A 14,421-nucleotide genomic window follows, 5' to 3' on the forward strand; every position below is an offset into this window, starting at 1 on the left:
GTCCAATATATGCGTAGTATATGATTCATCGTAAGATTTTATACAATCTTTTTCTCTTTAAAAATAAAAAAATTAAGGTTAATTTTTCTTAATTCTTATTTATTTATTCTTAAAGTTATCATTATTGCAATGTTTTCTTGGTTATTTGAAATCAACGATAAAGAAGTTTTAAATTTATGCAAAGTAATAAAAGAGATTAATTTTTGTTTCTTCATGGATAAGAAATCAATATAGCGCCGACTTGCGCGCAAAAGAAAAAATAAAATATTTATAATATATTTATTAGTTGACACAAAAAATCGTATGACCGCTAACAGACGTTAAATGTTTCTATAGGTCTGTTCTTTATAGCTGAACTGGTTGCACTAGTTCAGAGTTTATATTTTTTCCTCCATGTTGGAAGCAGAAAGTTAGTGCAGTTAGTTCAGCTATAAAGAACAGGCCTCATTAGTAATCTGTATTAGTAACACCTTTCACATTAAATTTTACACATTAAATTAAATTATTTAATAACAGGATAAATGTGAAATCGTTTTATACACATTTGTCACACATATAATCCATAATTAATATTGCGAACAAAATTAAACATTATATTTATCCTTTTAGCACAGGATAGTTGGTTCCGAATCTTATGAATAATAAATGTTTGTCAAATCTTATTCTGATGCACAAAATGATATATTATTTAACAATACTTAATTTGAAACGATATGTAATAGTTGTCGTACAAATGATTGTTAATGACAACGAGAGGATCTAAAGAAAGGTATAAAATTCTAAAGAAATTCGACAGAATATGTTGTCATGTCAGCAGTGATTGCAATATAAGTTTATCAATTGACATAAAATATTCAAATATTGAAAACTCTCGACATAAATTAATAGCAAAGTCTTACTTAATCAATTTAATATAACAAGTATTAACATTATAATATTACTATGTTCATCTTACCAGTTTCAAACTTTTGAACGTCTGTGTTTTCTGAACGATACTGTGACAATGAGAAGCAATCGGCTCATTAGATACATACATATAATACTTGACTTCGATTTGTCGATTTGCGTCAAACTTATTGGCTTCGGTCACATATATGTTTATCCTTATAGTTTCATGATTTTCATAATATCACATTATTAACTCGCTTGTACTGTTTTTTTGGAGAGAAATCTCAAAGTAAAAAGTTTCTATGAATTCCTATCTATTCCTTTTAATTATCAGATTCAGTTTGCAGATTTTTATGTGATTAAAAATTGTAAAATATAATACACAAAAAGGTTTCCGTTCATGTGTAATAAGATGTAACACATAACGCTGTGTTTGTTATAAACGTTTTCCTACTGATTGTTGACCTGGCCTATACAAAAGAAGACATTACCAAAATTTTTAAATAAAAAAAATTTTAAAGAAATTAAAAATAAGCTCTTATAAAATATCTATTTTATATCACGAACTTGTCGCATTGTAAGATTTTTTTCTTTTTAGTAATAATAATTAGGGGATAAAAAATTTTAATATTTAGTGGATTAAATTCAAAAATTGTAGTTTTTTCTTATAGTAGGATTAGCTAAAAGTTTTCGAACATTATTCAGCGATCAAGCTTATTTCGTATGGAAACAGTTTTTTTTTTGTACGTAATTTTTTTTTTTTTTTTTTTATTTGTACGTTTAAGCAAATCTCCCTGTATATTAAGAAAAAGTGAACTTACACCAAGCTACAGCAATACCCACAAATGATGTTATAACAAAGGCAAATATTATATACATTCCTTCTTTTGTGTCGATTTCTTCATATGTGTTTATTGAGTTTGATGTAGTTTTTTGAGTATGGCTTGAGTCTATATTTTTATCGTATGTTTCATTTTCTATGTGGATTGATTTTTTTCGCATTAGAATACCTGAAAAAATAAATTGAATGAATAATAATAATCAGTTTTATTTATTACTAAAACTTAATTTGTTAATAACACAAATATCTTTTGAATTAAATTGGAAATAAAAAAATTTTAGGAAGAATTTTTTTTACTTGATCGAAAAAATCACATTATTATTTTAACAAAGTGAGCTGCTAAATTATTAGAATGTATTTTTATTAAGTTTCTTCCCAATTAAGTCCATTAATGTTTAAAGTCAGTATTAGTGAATTATTTTTAAAAAAATATAAATAATTAACATATGTTTTGAATATAAACACGGAAAATAATTCAACAAAAATGTCGAAATTATATTTTACACTTAAAATATGTGACATGAAGAAAATAGTTAACGTATAATTTGCTTATGTATATGATGTAAACACACAATGTGTGATGTACATCATATACGATCATGTCATTACCAGCAATTAAAAGCAAAAAGACAGTCCATATTATTTGCTTTATACCAGGCATTGTGAGATCCTATATGGTCCTTTCCTGCTAAAAAATAGAAAAATAATTTACAATTTAAAAAATTTTTTTAATTTATACTAAGGTTTATCATTATTGCAATTATGTCTTTTAATGTTTCTTCATTCTTTGAAATCAATAATGTAGATATGTTAAATTTATGTAAAATAATGAAAAACATTAATTTTTGTTTCGGCGCAAGTAAGAAATTTAGCGCCAAATTGCTTGCAAAAGGAAAAATAAAAAATTTATAATATATATATTAATTGAGAAAACAAAATCGCGTGGCCACTAACAGACATTAATGGTTTCCATTAGTAATCTGTATTAATAACACTTTTCACGTTAAATTTTACACATTAAATTTAATTATTTATTAACTGGATAAATGTGAAATAGTTTTATATATACAGGGTGTTTTATAATGTCCGTGCCAACGCTCGTGTAAGGATAGAGTGCGGTAAACTAAATAGAAAAATCCTTTACCGTTTTGCAATTTTCGCAATAGTAATTGAGATATTAATTAAAAGGGATTGACGAATAATCGCGCGTTGATCGCGGCTAGATCGTAGCCTGTACGCTCTAGGCGTGACAGCAATGAGAATCGCATGGCAACGAAAAATAACAATGCATATCACTTCTGCTCTCGCTACGTGTTTGTCACGTTTAGAGTGTACAGCCCACGATCTAGCTACGCGCAACGCGCGATTATTTGTCAATCCCTTTTAATTAATATCTCAATTACTATTGCAAAAATTGCAAAACGGTAAAGGATTTTTCTATTCAGTTTACCGCACTCTATTCGCACACGAGAGTTGGCACGGACATTATGAAACACCCTGTATACGTTACACATATGATTCATAATTAATATTGTACACAAAATAAAACAATAAGTTTTATTTTCTAGCAAAAGATAACTGCTTTCAGTACTAATTTTACGAAAAATAAATGTCCGTTAAATTTTTTTTAATACACAACATGATGTTATTTAACATTACTAAATTTGAAATAATATGTAATAATTGTCCTATTGTCGATTGTTAATGTCGACGAGAGGATCGAATAAAAGTATAATATTCTAAAGAAATATGACAGAATATGTTGTCATGTCGGTAGTGATGCAATATAAATTTATCGATTAACATAAAATATTTAAATATTGAAAACTCTCGAAATAAATTAATAGCAAAACCTTATTTAACCAATTTTATATAACAAGTATTAGCATTATAATATCACTATGTTCATCTTACCAGTTCCAAACTTTCGAACGTCTGTGTTTTCTGAACGACACCGTCACAATGAGAAGCAATCGGCTCATTACATACATACATATAATACTTGACTTTGATTTGTCGATTTGCGTCAAACTTATTGGCTTCGGTCACATATATGTTTATCCTTATAGTTTCATGATTTTCATAATATCACATTATTAACTCGCTTGAACTGTTTTTTTGAGAGAAATCTCAAAGTAAAAAGTTTTTACGAATCTATTTCTTTCATTTGTTAGATTCAGTTTGCGAATTTTTATGTAATTAAAGATTGTAAAATATAATACACAAAAAGGTTTCCGTTTATGTGTGATTGGATTTAGCACATAACACTGTATTTGTTATAAATGTTTTTATACTGATTGTTGAACTGGCCTATACAAAAGAAGTCATTACCAAAATTTATAATTTAAAGAAATATTAAAGAAATTTTAAATCAGCTCTTATAAAATATCTATTTTATATCACGAATTTTTCACATTGTAAGATTTTCTTTTAATTAGTAATAATAATTAACGGATTACAAGTTAAAATATTTAGTGGATTAAATTTAAAAATTTTAGTTTTTTGTTATAAATGGATTGGCTAAATTCTCGAAATTTATATTGTTTTAATAATTTATTTATGCTTTGGCTATTTTATAAAAATTTAGTTAACAATGTTGTTTGTATATATGACTTCTATGACTATACATATGTATATGACATCTGTAGGAAAGTATTACATTTCGTGAAAGAAGAGAATTAATAAGACAATTAAAAATAGATAAAAATTTGTTAAATTATCCGAAGATAATGAAATTTAGTCCCGCGTGCGCGAAAAATAGATGAAAATTGCAATTAAAATACGAATAATTTGATAGAATGATATAAATTCTGGCTTTTTTGATCGGCAACCTAAAATTATTAGCAACTGAAATTGCTCCACGGAGAAAATTTTATATAAAAAATTACTATGTACGGTAGTAGCTGCGGACCATGAAGGAATTATAAAAAATTTTACTATGTTTTTCACACGTGTTTGGGTCCGCAGCTTCATGGTCCACGGTTACTGCCGTACATAATAATTTTTGCTATATAATTTTCTCCGTGTACAGTAATGTATTATTTTTAGGAATCCGAAATATATAATAAAACTTTATAGAAGAATGTTATTTTTATTGAACGTATAAAATATTATAGTTTTAATATTTATTTTACATTTATCAATTTAATTGTACAAAAGAGATTAAAATGAAGTGTATCGCTATCCTAGAACTAAATTCACGAGGTTTTCATATAAATTTGTAAGTGGATTTGAACTAAATTAAATACTTATTATACAGGTCGCTCAACACACATACAAAAATTATTAAAGTAACAAGCTACACTGTATATATAACTGGCTATGAACTAAATGTACTGCATGAATAGTTGCAACTTTAAGACCTAAAAATACATCGACATATTATATGTCTATATTTTTATATAATAAATATATATATATAGATACTTATTATACACATGTGCCGGTGATTATGAAAGTGGACTAAGTCAAAAATTTTGATGATTTTTTATTTTGAAATATTTCGACTTTATAGATCGGTATAACACAAAATAAGTGATAAATCAATTTAAAAAAATTTTTGACTTAGTTCACTTTCATAATCACCGGCACATAAATGTATATATTTTATTACATGTTATACATTCGTATTTTTTTATACGTTACAAATTTATATATATAGCAATATGAAATTGCATGTATAAAAATAACTCCAATTTTTTTCATTTTATCAATAGGCGCATTCTATAGTAGAAACACCAAATTTTTATAAATGAAACGACTTCGATAATAAATATGTACAATTAAAATAATTTTTAACTTCTAATTTAATAAATCTATTTTTTAGTAAAATAAAATGCAAGATTTATTTAGAAGTATTCGAGTTTATTTACATATTAAAAATATTTATTACTAAAGTCTTTTTTTAGTTATGTATCTGTTACTTACAACATTAACAGTAATATGTATATACATTAATCTTGTTTGAATTTAATTATAAGATTTTTTAAATTGTTTCAAATTTTTATATAAAAATTATGGATGTATTGACATTTTTATATAAAACATGACAATAAAAACTGAAGAGTTATAAAAAGTAAAAAGTCAAAATATGTGCTGCTTTTGAGAATAGCCTTCAACATTGTTGTTATAAAGATTAATTTTTAAATTAGTTGCGAACTGATTAGAAATTAACTTAGGTGTGAGAAAGCTGTTTAACATTTTTTATACAATATTACTAAAACATTTCTTTCTACAGTTAGTATTTTTAAATGCTAGGTACTATATTCTAAAAACTTTAGTAATAAAAAAATAATGCCAAAGTCAATATTTTGTCATGTTATAAGCAAGCTTAACTATATTAGTCAATCATATTGTAATGTATACGATAATAGTCTGAAGTAAAAAAACAATTAAATTAATATTAATTAGTTTTAAAATAACAATTAAAATTTCAATATGTTAATAAAAAGATACTAATTTTGACACTATATTTTTTGAAATTTACAAAATGTCACAAATAAATGAAATTTTGAAGTAACGTTAAAAAAAAAGTCAGAAAATTATCCACACACATGTATAATTTCCTCGTCATTCTCATTTTCCTCCTGAAAAAAGTGAATTGACAGTAATTTTCGAGAACAATATTTCTTTGTTTAAAAAATTAGATGATATATATTATGCCTTCATGATATAATGTAACAAATTCGTTATGCGCACATTTATGTATCAAAAAACTTATTTGGTTAATGATCAACTTGTTCTATAAAAATGTGATTATTGAATAATTATTTTGTATTATAACGATTTTATATTATAAGTTTTTATATTTGGTTTTGTCACTATTACAAAATGCATATAAATAATAGCAATTTATTGAAAAAAATAAAAATGACTGTTCGGGATTGCTGTGCAATCCGTGACAATTAATCGTCATTTATTGTTCTACGCGAAATATCATGTTGGCGCTTACTCGCCAATTGTGTGCTACACGTTGGAACGCATTTGAGCTAACAAAGAGCTTGAAACTAGCCCCCATTTAAATTTATAAATAATTTTAGTGATGTTTTTAACATGAAAATATATTCCAGAAATCGATAATTATAAATTTTGTCGTTACCGTGTGATAACGATTAACATTATTCAGCGATCAAGCTAATTTGGTATGAAAGCAGTTGTTTTCTTATATTTGGTCATTTTATTTTATTAAACGACAGATACTTTTACGTTTGCAACGATTCTAAGCCGTTTTCCAAATACTGTTGTTAGATACTCATTACTGTTTCTATAATATTCTCTCATGTTATAAATACCATGGAAATTACTTATAATAATGACTTGCACGAAATAACTTCAATAAAAGGCTAATTTGACGCTCTCTTTTAGAGCGATGTGTTTTACGCATAGCACACAGTTCACGGCGAATGAGCAGCAGCGTAATATTTCGCGTGGAGCTACAAACGATAAAATGTGATTAATTATCTCGGATTTTCAATGCCATTCCGAACATGATTTTCAAATCTCGGAAATAACTGTATTGAACAAAAGAATAGATTGTATTATATAAGAATCTATTTATTATAATGCAATAATTTGAAAATAATCGAGAATATTATAGTTATTGGATTACCCTATGAATTCTGTCACGTATATTCGACTGGATATTTTACTTACATTGTTTGCTTCAAATATGACGCCGCGAGGCTGCCCGTTTTCGTGCTCCCTTATTTCAGGCTGTCTCCTTATGGTGTATCTTTTCCTACATTAATAATTGTTATAGAATTATTTTTATTCTATTTGAGCGCATTGAATCATTTATATGCATTTACATAATCTGCTGACTTGAAAATACTGTAATACGACAATAATTTTTAAATAATTAACACAGAAAAGGACTATCTGTTATCTTTGTTATCAAGAGAAAAAGGCAATAGGCATTTGCAATCTAATATTTATTCGTGCACTTTAAAAGATTAATTTCATTTTGTGTAAGTATAACCCCCAAGATAATTTCTAGAAATTTTACTAAAATTGCCATGTTGTATTTTAATTTATAAAATTATTTGTTTTCATAACAATTATTATCATTATTTAGTTTTCTAATGTAATAAAATTCATCAGCAAGAAATGTACAGAATAAGTAGTTAATATTATTTTGTCAAAATTCTAATTTTTTTATGAAATATTATATTAATTATGATTTGTTTATATAATTGTTATGAAAGTTAATGACACATGTAAAATTATATGTATATATATATATATATATATACCATATATATATACATATATACAGAGTGATTCTTGTAAACGTACTCATTAAATATTTCGGAAAGGACGCATTATTTTGCCTCGAGGAAAAAATATATAACAGACAAAACTACAGGAAAAGCTATATGTACGAAATTTGGGAAAATTAAAAAAATGATAAGAATAAAAAAGTCTTATTTTTTGCGTAGAAATTGAATCCTAAGTCAAAATATACACTTCCCATTTGAAAATACTGAAATAGGGGTAGCATGTCCCCCAGAAAACTCGCAAGGAGCGATTTTTGGAGGTTGAAAATATTTTTATCGTGATCTACGGTATCTATGTACATAGTGTAATTTTTTTGCCCTCAAGCAAAATAATGTATTGTTTACAGGATATACAATGAGTACGTTTAAGAAAATCACCCTGTATATTAAGACGAAGTGAACTTACATACACCAAATTACAGCAATACCCACAAATGATGACATAACAAAGACAAATATTATATATATTCCTTTTTTTGTGTCGACTTTTTCATCTGTGTTTATGGAGTTCGATGTAGTTTTCTGAGTATGTCTTGAGTATATATTTTCATCGTATGTTTTATTTTGTGTATGGATATTTTGCATTACAATACCTGAAAAAATAAATTGAGTGAATAACCAATTTTATTAATAACTAATAGATAGTTCGTTAATAACACAAATATCTTTTGAATTAATATTAGAAATAAAAAAATTTTAGGAAAAACTTTTTTTACTTGATCGAAAAAATTATATTATTAATTTAACAAAGTGAGCTGCTAAATTATTAGAATGTATTTTTATTAAGTTTCTTCCCAATTAAGTCTATTAATGTTTAAAGTCAGTATTAGAGTGAATTATTTAGAAAGAAATATAAGTAATTAAGAAATGTATGTTTTGTATAGAAACGCAGAAAATAATTCAACAAAAATGTAGATATTATATTTTACACTTAAAATATATAACATGAAGAAAATAATTAACGAATAATTTGCTTATGTGTGATGTAAACACACAACGTGTGATGTACATCATATACAATCGTGTCATTACCAAGTAATAATATCCATGAAAGGATCCTTATTATTTCCTTTACAAGCATTGTGAGATTCTATATAGTCTTTTCCTGCTAGAAAATAAAAAAATTTAATTTATTTAATTTATATTTAGGTTTATTATTATTGCAATGCTTTCTTGATTGTTTGAAATTAATGATGTAGAACAGCGCTCGGAATTAGTTGCACATTTCGGACCGATTCCCGAGACGACGCCTCCTGTTCCCCCACTACCGCCCGCCTGTTGGCGGCCGAGCCGCCGATAGCTCTGGCTCAGGAGCGTTTTATATAAGAAATAGGCTGGGTTGTTGAGACACCTCTCAGAAAATAGTAATATTTTCTTTGCTACATAAATAATATTTATTTCTATTAATACATAATATATATATATTTAATTATTAATGAAAATAAACATTATTTATGTAACGAAGAAAATGTTACGATTTCTTGAGAGATGCCTAAACAATTCAGCCTATTTCTGATATAAAACGCTCCTAAGGCAGAGCTATCAGCGGCTCGGCTGCCAGCGGCCGGGCGGTAGTGGGGGAACAGAAGGCGTCGTCTTGGGAATCGGCTCGAAATGTTCAACTAATTCCGAGCGCTGATGTAGAATGCTAAATTTATGTAAAATAATAAAAAAGATTAATTTTTATTTCGTCGCAAGTAAGAAATTTAACGTCGAACTGCTTGCAGAAGGAAAAATATAGTATATTTAAAATATATATATATAATGTGAGAAAAAGAAATCGCGTGGCCACTAATACATGTTAAATGTTTCCATTAGTAATCTGTATTAATAACACTTTTCACGTTAAAAAATTTTATTACACGTTATATTTAATTATTTAATAACGGAATAAATGTGAAATAGTTATATATATATACGTTACACATATGATTCATAATTAAAATTGTACACAAAATGTAACAGTATGTTTACCCTCTAGCGAAGGATAACTGCTTCCAGTACTAATCTTATGAATAATAAATGTTAAATTTTATTCTAATACACAAAGTGACGTGATGTTATTTAACATCACTCAATTCGAAACGATATGTAATAATTGTCGTATAAATGATTGTTAATGTCGACGAGAGGATCGAAAGAGAAGTATAAAATTCTAAAGAAATTCGACAGAATATGTTGTCATGTCGGCAATGATTGGAATATAAATGTATCAATTACAATAAAATATTCAAATATTGAAAACTCGACATAAATTAATAGCAAAACCTTATTTATGCAATATAATATAACAAGTACTGGTATTAGCATTATAATATCACTATGTTCATCTTACCAGTTCCAAACTTTCGAACGTCTGTGTTTTTTGAACGACACCGTGACAATGAGAAGCAATCGGCTCATTACATACATACCATACATATAATACTTGACTTTGATTTGTCCATTTGCGTCAAACTTATTGGCTTCGGCCACAAATATGTTTATCCTTATACTTATCCTTATACTTTCATGATTTTTATAATATCACGTTATTAACTCGTATATGCTCTTTTTGGAGAAGAATCTCAAAATAAAAAGTTTCTACGAATTTATTTCTTTCAATTATCAAAATTTGTTTACAAATTTAAAGGTTTAATTAACATTAAGTAATGTACATTCTATACATGACTTCTATAGGAAAGTATTACATTTCGTGAAAGAAAAGATCAAATTAGTAAGATAATTAAAAACAGATAAAAATCTATTAAATTATCTAAAAGTATTAAAATTTAGTTTCACACGCGCACGGAAAATAGATGAAAATCGCAATTAAAATTCGAAAAGTTTGATAGGATGATATAAATTCTGGCTTTTTTTTGTGGAAAACTTAAAATCATGAGCAACCAATGTATTATTTGTAGTAATGCGGAATATAATAAAACTTTATGGAAGAATGTTATTTTTATTGAAGATATGAAATATTATACTTTTAATTTTTATTTTACAGTCATTAATGTAATTGTGCAAAGGGGATTAAAATGTAGTGTATCACTATTCTAGAACTAAATCCACGAGGTTCATAAAAAATCATCACACACACACGCGCGCACACAGTTTGCACTAAATTAAATACTTATTATACAGTACGTCCAACACACATACAAAAAATATTAAAACAACAAACAATTATAAAAGTAATATAATATAAATTAACTGGTCAAGTTAAATGTGTTACATGTATAGCTGCAACTATGCATCTTAAAATTTACCAAATTTCGTTCTTTTACAGTAACATATACGTATATTAATTGACAAACTAATATGGCTATTCCAAGACGTTAAATGTTCCAATTAGTAATTTTTGTCTTATTTTTCTCGTTAAATTTCACGTATCAAAATTATGATTGAAACTTATGATCCATAATTAATATTGTGCACAACACAGAATAGAACATCTACTTCACCGAAAAAATTGTATTCTTATCTTAAGAATATTTCACTTATATTTATATCTTCCTCTAAAATAAGCGCCAAGAAGATCCTCTTAGTTTAAGAGAAAAATCCTCTAAAGAGTATCAGATATTCTTAATGTGTAAATAAATATGCTAAATAGGATTTTCTCTTAGCATCATATTATTTAATATTTGGAATCGTTAAGCATGATAACAAAAAAGTTTTAAAAGTGGATATTTGTTATTTATTAAATCTTTAAGAAAGTTATACTTTTTAAGAAAATACATTTTTTTGTATTTATTCATTAAGAATATCTATTAAGAGGGCTTATTTATTAAGTATATATTTCAAGAATACAATTTTTTCGATGTTTCTAACAAAGAATAATTAGTCCCATTACTAATATTATTAATAATAAATGTTTGTGAAATCTTATTCTGATACACAAAGTAATATGATATTAGTAGTAGTAGTAGGCCATTCAAGGATGGCCAAGACCTCAGCTTGAAAGACTGAGGCTAATTCACCCATCGGAATGCTTTGTCTATGGTCTGTCTTTAGGCCATAAATGCCCGCACTGAACCGGCCGTTAGATCCCGATTCGTCTGTATACCAGAACATGATATTATAACATTATTTAATTTGAAATGATATGTAATAGTTGCCACATAAATGATTGTTGATGTCGACGAGCACCGAAAGGAAAGTACAAAATAATTCGTAAGAATATTTTGTCTTGTTGGCAATAATTGCAATATAATTTTTATAATAAATTTATCAAGTAGCATTAAAATATACACAGATAGGGTAAATTCTCAACGCTACTTAACACCAGAAAATATTATTTAATCTATTTAATATAAAAATGATTAACATTACAATATCACTTTGTTCATCTTATCAATTTGAAACTTCCTAACGTCTGCGTTTTCTGAAGTACACAGTGATAATGAGAAGCTATCGACTTATTATTTGCATACAAATAGTTTTTGACTTTCATTTGTCTATTCACATATAGGCTACTTATTGGCTACTTGTATTTGGCCACGAGTACGTTTTTCCTTAGATATCCGTGATTCTCATCGTATCACATGATTAACACTCATATATGTTGTCCCTCTTGACAGGAATTTTGAAATAAATTTTTTGTATCTATTTCTTTCAATTATTTGCAGGTTTTTATTTGTTAAAATATCATAAAGTGTAACACAGAAGTTTCTGTCAATGTGTGATTACAATAGATTGACTTATAACATTATGTTTGCTATCTATGTTCTCGTACTGATTGTTGAGCTGACCTACAACAGAAGAAAAAATAATTACTTAAAACAAATTTAAATTAAGTTTGTAAAATTTCTACATAACGTCATCTATCCTTTACATAGTAAAAATTATTTAGTTTTATAACACAAAAATACATTTTACTTCAATCTCTTCTTACATTTAAAATTATAATACGTATATAATTACGATGATCTACTTACAATTAACTATTTATTCTTAATTTACATATTTTCTATTGAAACCATACCGTATTTTTACTTATTACAGCACAAATTTCAATGCGACAGAAATGGAAATAATAAATTTATCGCTCACGATACGAAGTATCGCGGAGCAGGTGAATCGCCGAGAAAACCTGCAGATTTCTTAAAGAATACATGTTCCAAATACATGTATGAGCATCAGCGTGAAATTCAGATGGTACGATAGTATGTATTACATATAACACAACTTAATTTAAAAAGCTTTTGTCTTAGTTTTTTTTCTTGGCTTTTTCACCATGTTCAGTATCTTATATATTTTATGCGCCGAAATACTGTCATGTGTGCGACAAAAGAGTTGTAGTAAATATTTGGAATGCACACATTATGTCAGTGGTCTTCCTTGATATGTAATATAGGAATACGTGAGAAAGTACGAAGAGAGGTATTGTGTAAATGATTGTTATCGAAACGATGATAATTACACGTTTTATATAATCAAAATTGTTTAGACATTATTACACACGATTTCATATGATTACATGTAAAAGGAAGTACTTTTACTCAGGTTATCGATAAATCAAAGTACGAGGGTCGACAAGAAAGGAATGTATCGGATGTTTATAATTGCAAACAACAGAATGCTATGTTTTCCGCAAATAAGCAAAAGATCACGAGAAAATCAAGATATCTCGAAGATCAAGATTCGGCCAAGTCTGAAGAAGAAGCAGCTACTACGATACAGGCTACGTATAGAGGATACAAAGTTAGAAGAAAATTTGACGAAGTAAGTAAAAATTGATCTAATTTGCATATGTTTTGGAAATAGTAGAAAGAAATTTTTTATAGATATATGTTTTTTCTTTTTTTTAAGTATTATAAAACATTAATTATCCTAGACAAAAAATAAAAATATAGAAATAAAATTTTTGATTTAATAAAATTATAACTACAGTTAATGTAAATAATAATTACATCTTTGTTTCTTTATTTTTCTTCTGTTACTGAAATATTATTATCATGAACACATGATAGAACTATTATGATAATAATTATCTATTCTATTATTATACAGATTAAAAAATCGTCCTCGGAAGAGAAGCAGAACACACAAAAAGTAGCAGAGCTGTTATCTGTGTCAACAAGCCAATGCAATCGATTACTTCAAAAATCATTGAATCCGATCAAAGTGTCAAACAATGTCGCAATGAATCAAAGCAAAAACGCATGACATCGTATCTAAAAAAATTAAAAAATATTATATGTGCAATGTAACAAATGTTTAGTAATAAAAATACGTATATTATTTTTTATAAAAAATAAAGTTATTTTGTTTTATATATAAAAGAAATTTTTTATAGTTTTTTAATGCACAATACTAATTTTTCATTATTATTATTTGATTATCGACTATTTACAAAATGTGACAAAATCCAGTGTCAATATTAACAGTTATATAAAAGTTAGGCAATGATATACATGACAAAGACAAAATGAC

The 14,421-nt window shown here is 26.7% G+C and overlaps 1 protein-coding gene across 6 annotated transcripts in view; it reads left to right on the forward strand.

Moving 5' to 3' along the window:
* LOC105668843 (uncharacterized) overlaps nucleotides 1-14,248 on the forward strand; it is a 42,899-nt gene extending 28,651 nt beyond the window's left edge. For 3 of the 6 annotated variants that reach the window (XM_067354438.1, XM_067354432.1, XM_067354445.1), the window contains 3 exons: nucleotides 12,991-13,143; nucleotides 13,492-13,710; nucleotides 13,999-14,246. In XM_067354438.1, coding sequence (XP_067210539.1) covers nucleotides 12,991-13,143; nucleotides 13,492-13,710; nucleotides 13,999-14,154 — 528 coding nt within the window. In that variant the 3' untranslated portion in view covers nucleotides 14,155-14,246. Of the gene's footprint in view, nucleotides 1-12,990; nucleotides 13,152-13,491; nucleotides 13,711-13,998 lie in introns of those variants that run through there. The other 3 variants (XM_012361466.2, XM_067354423.1, XR_010890072.1) reach the window with 3 other exon arrangements.
* Nucleotides 14,249-14,421: the final 173 nt, after the last annotated feature.

This window comes from Linepithema humile, chromosome 1 (assembly GCF_040581485.1).
Source record: "Linepithema humile isolate Giens D197 chromosome 1, Lhum_UNIL_v1.0, whole genome shotgun sequence".
In the NCBI taxonomy this organism is placed as follows: domain Eukaryota; kingdom Metazoa; phylum Arthropoda; class Insecta; order Hymenoptera; family Formicidae; genus Linepithema; species Linepithema humile.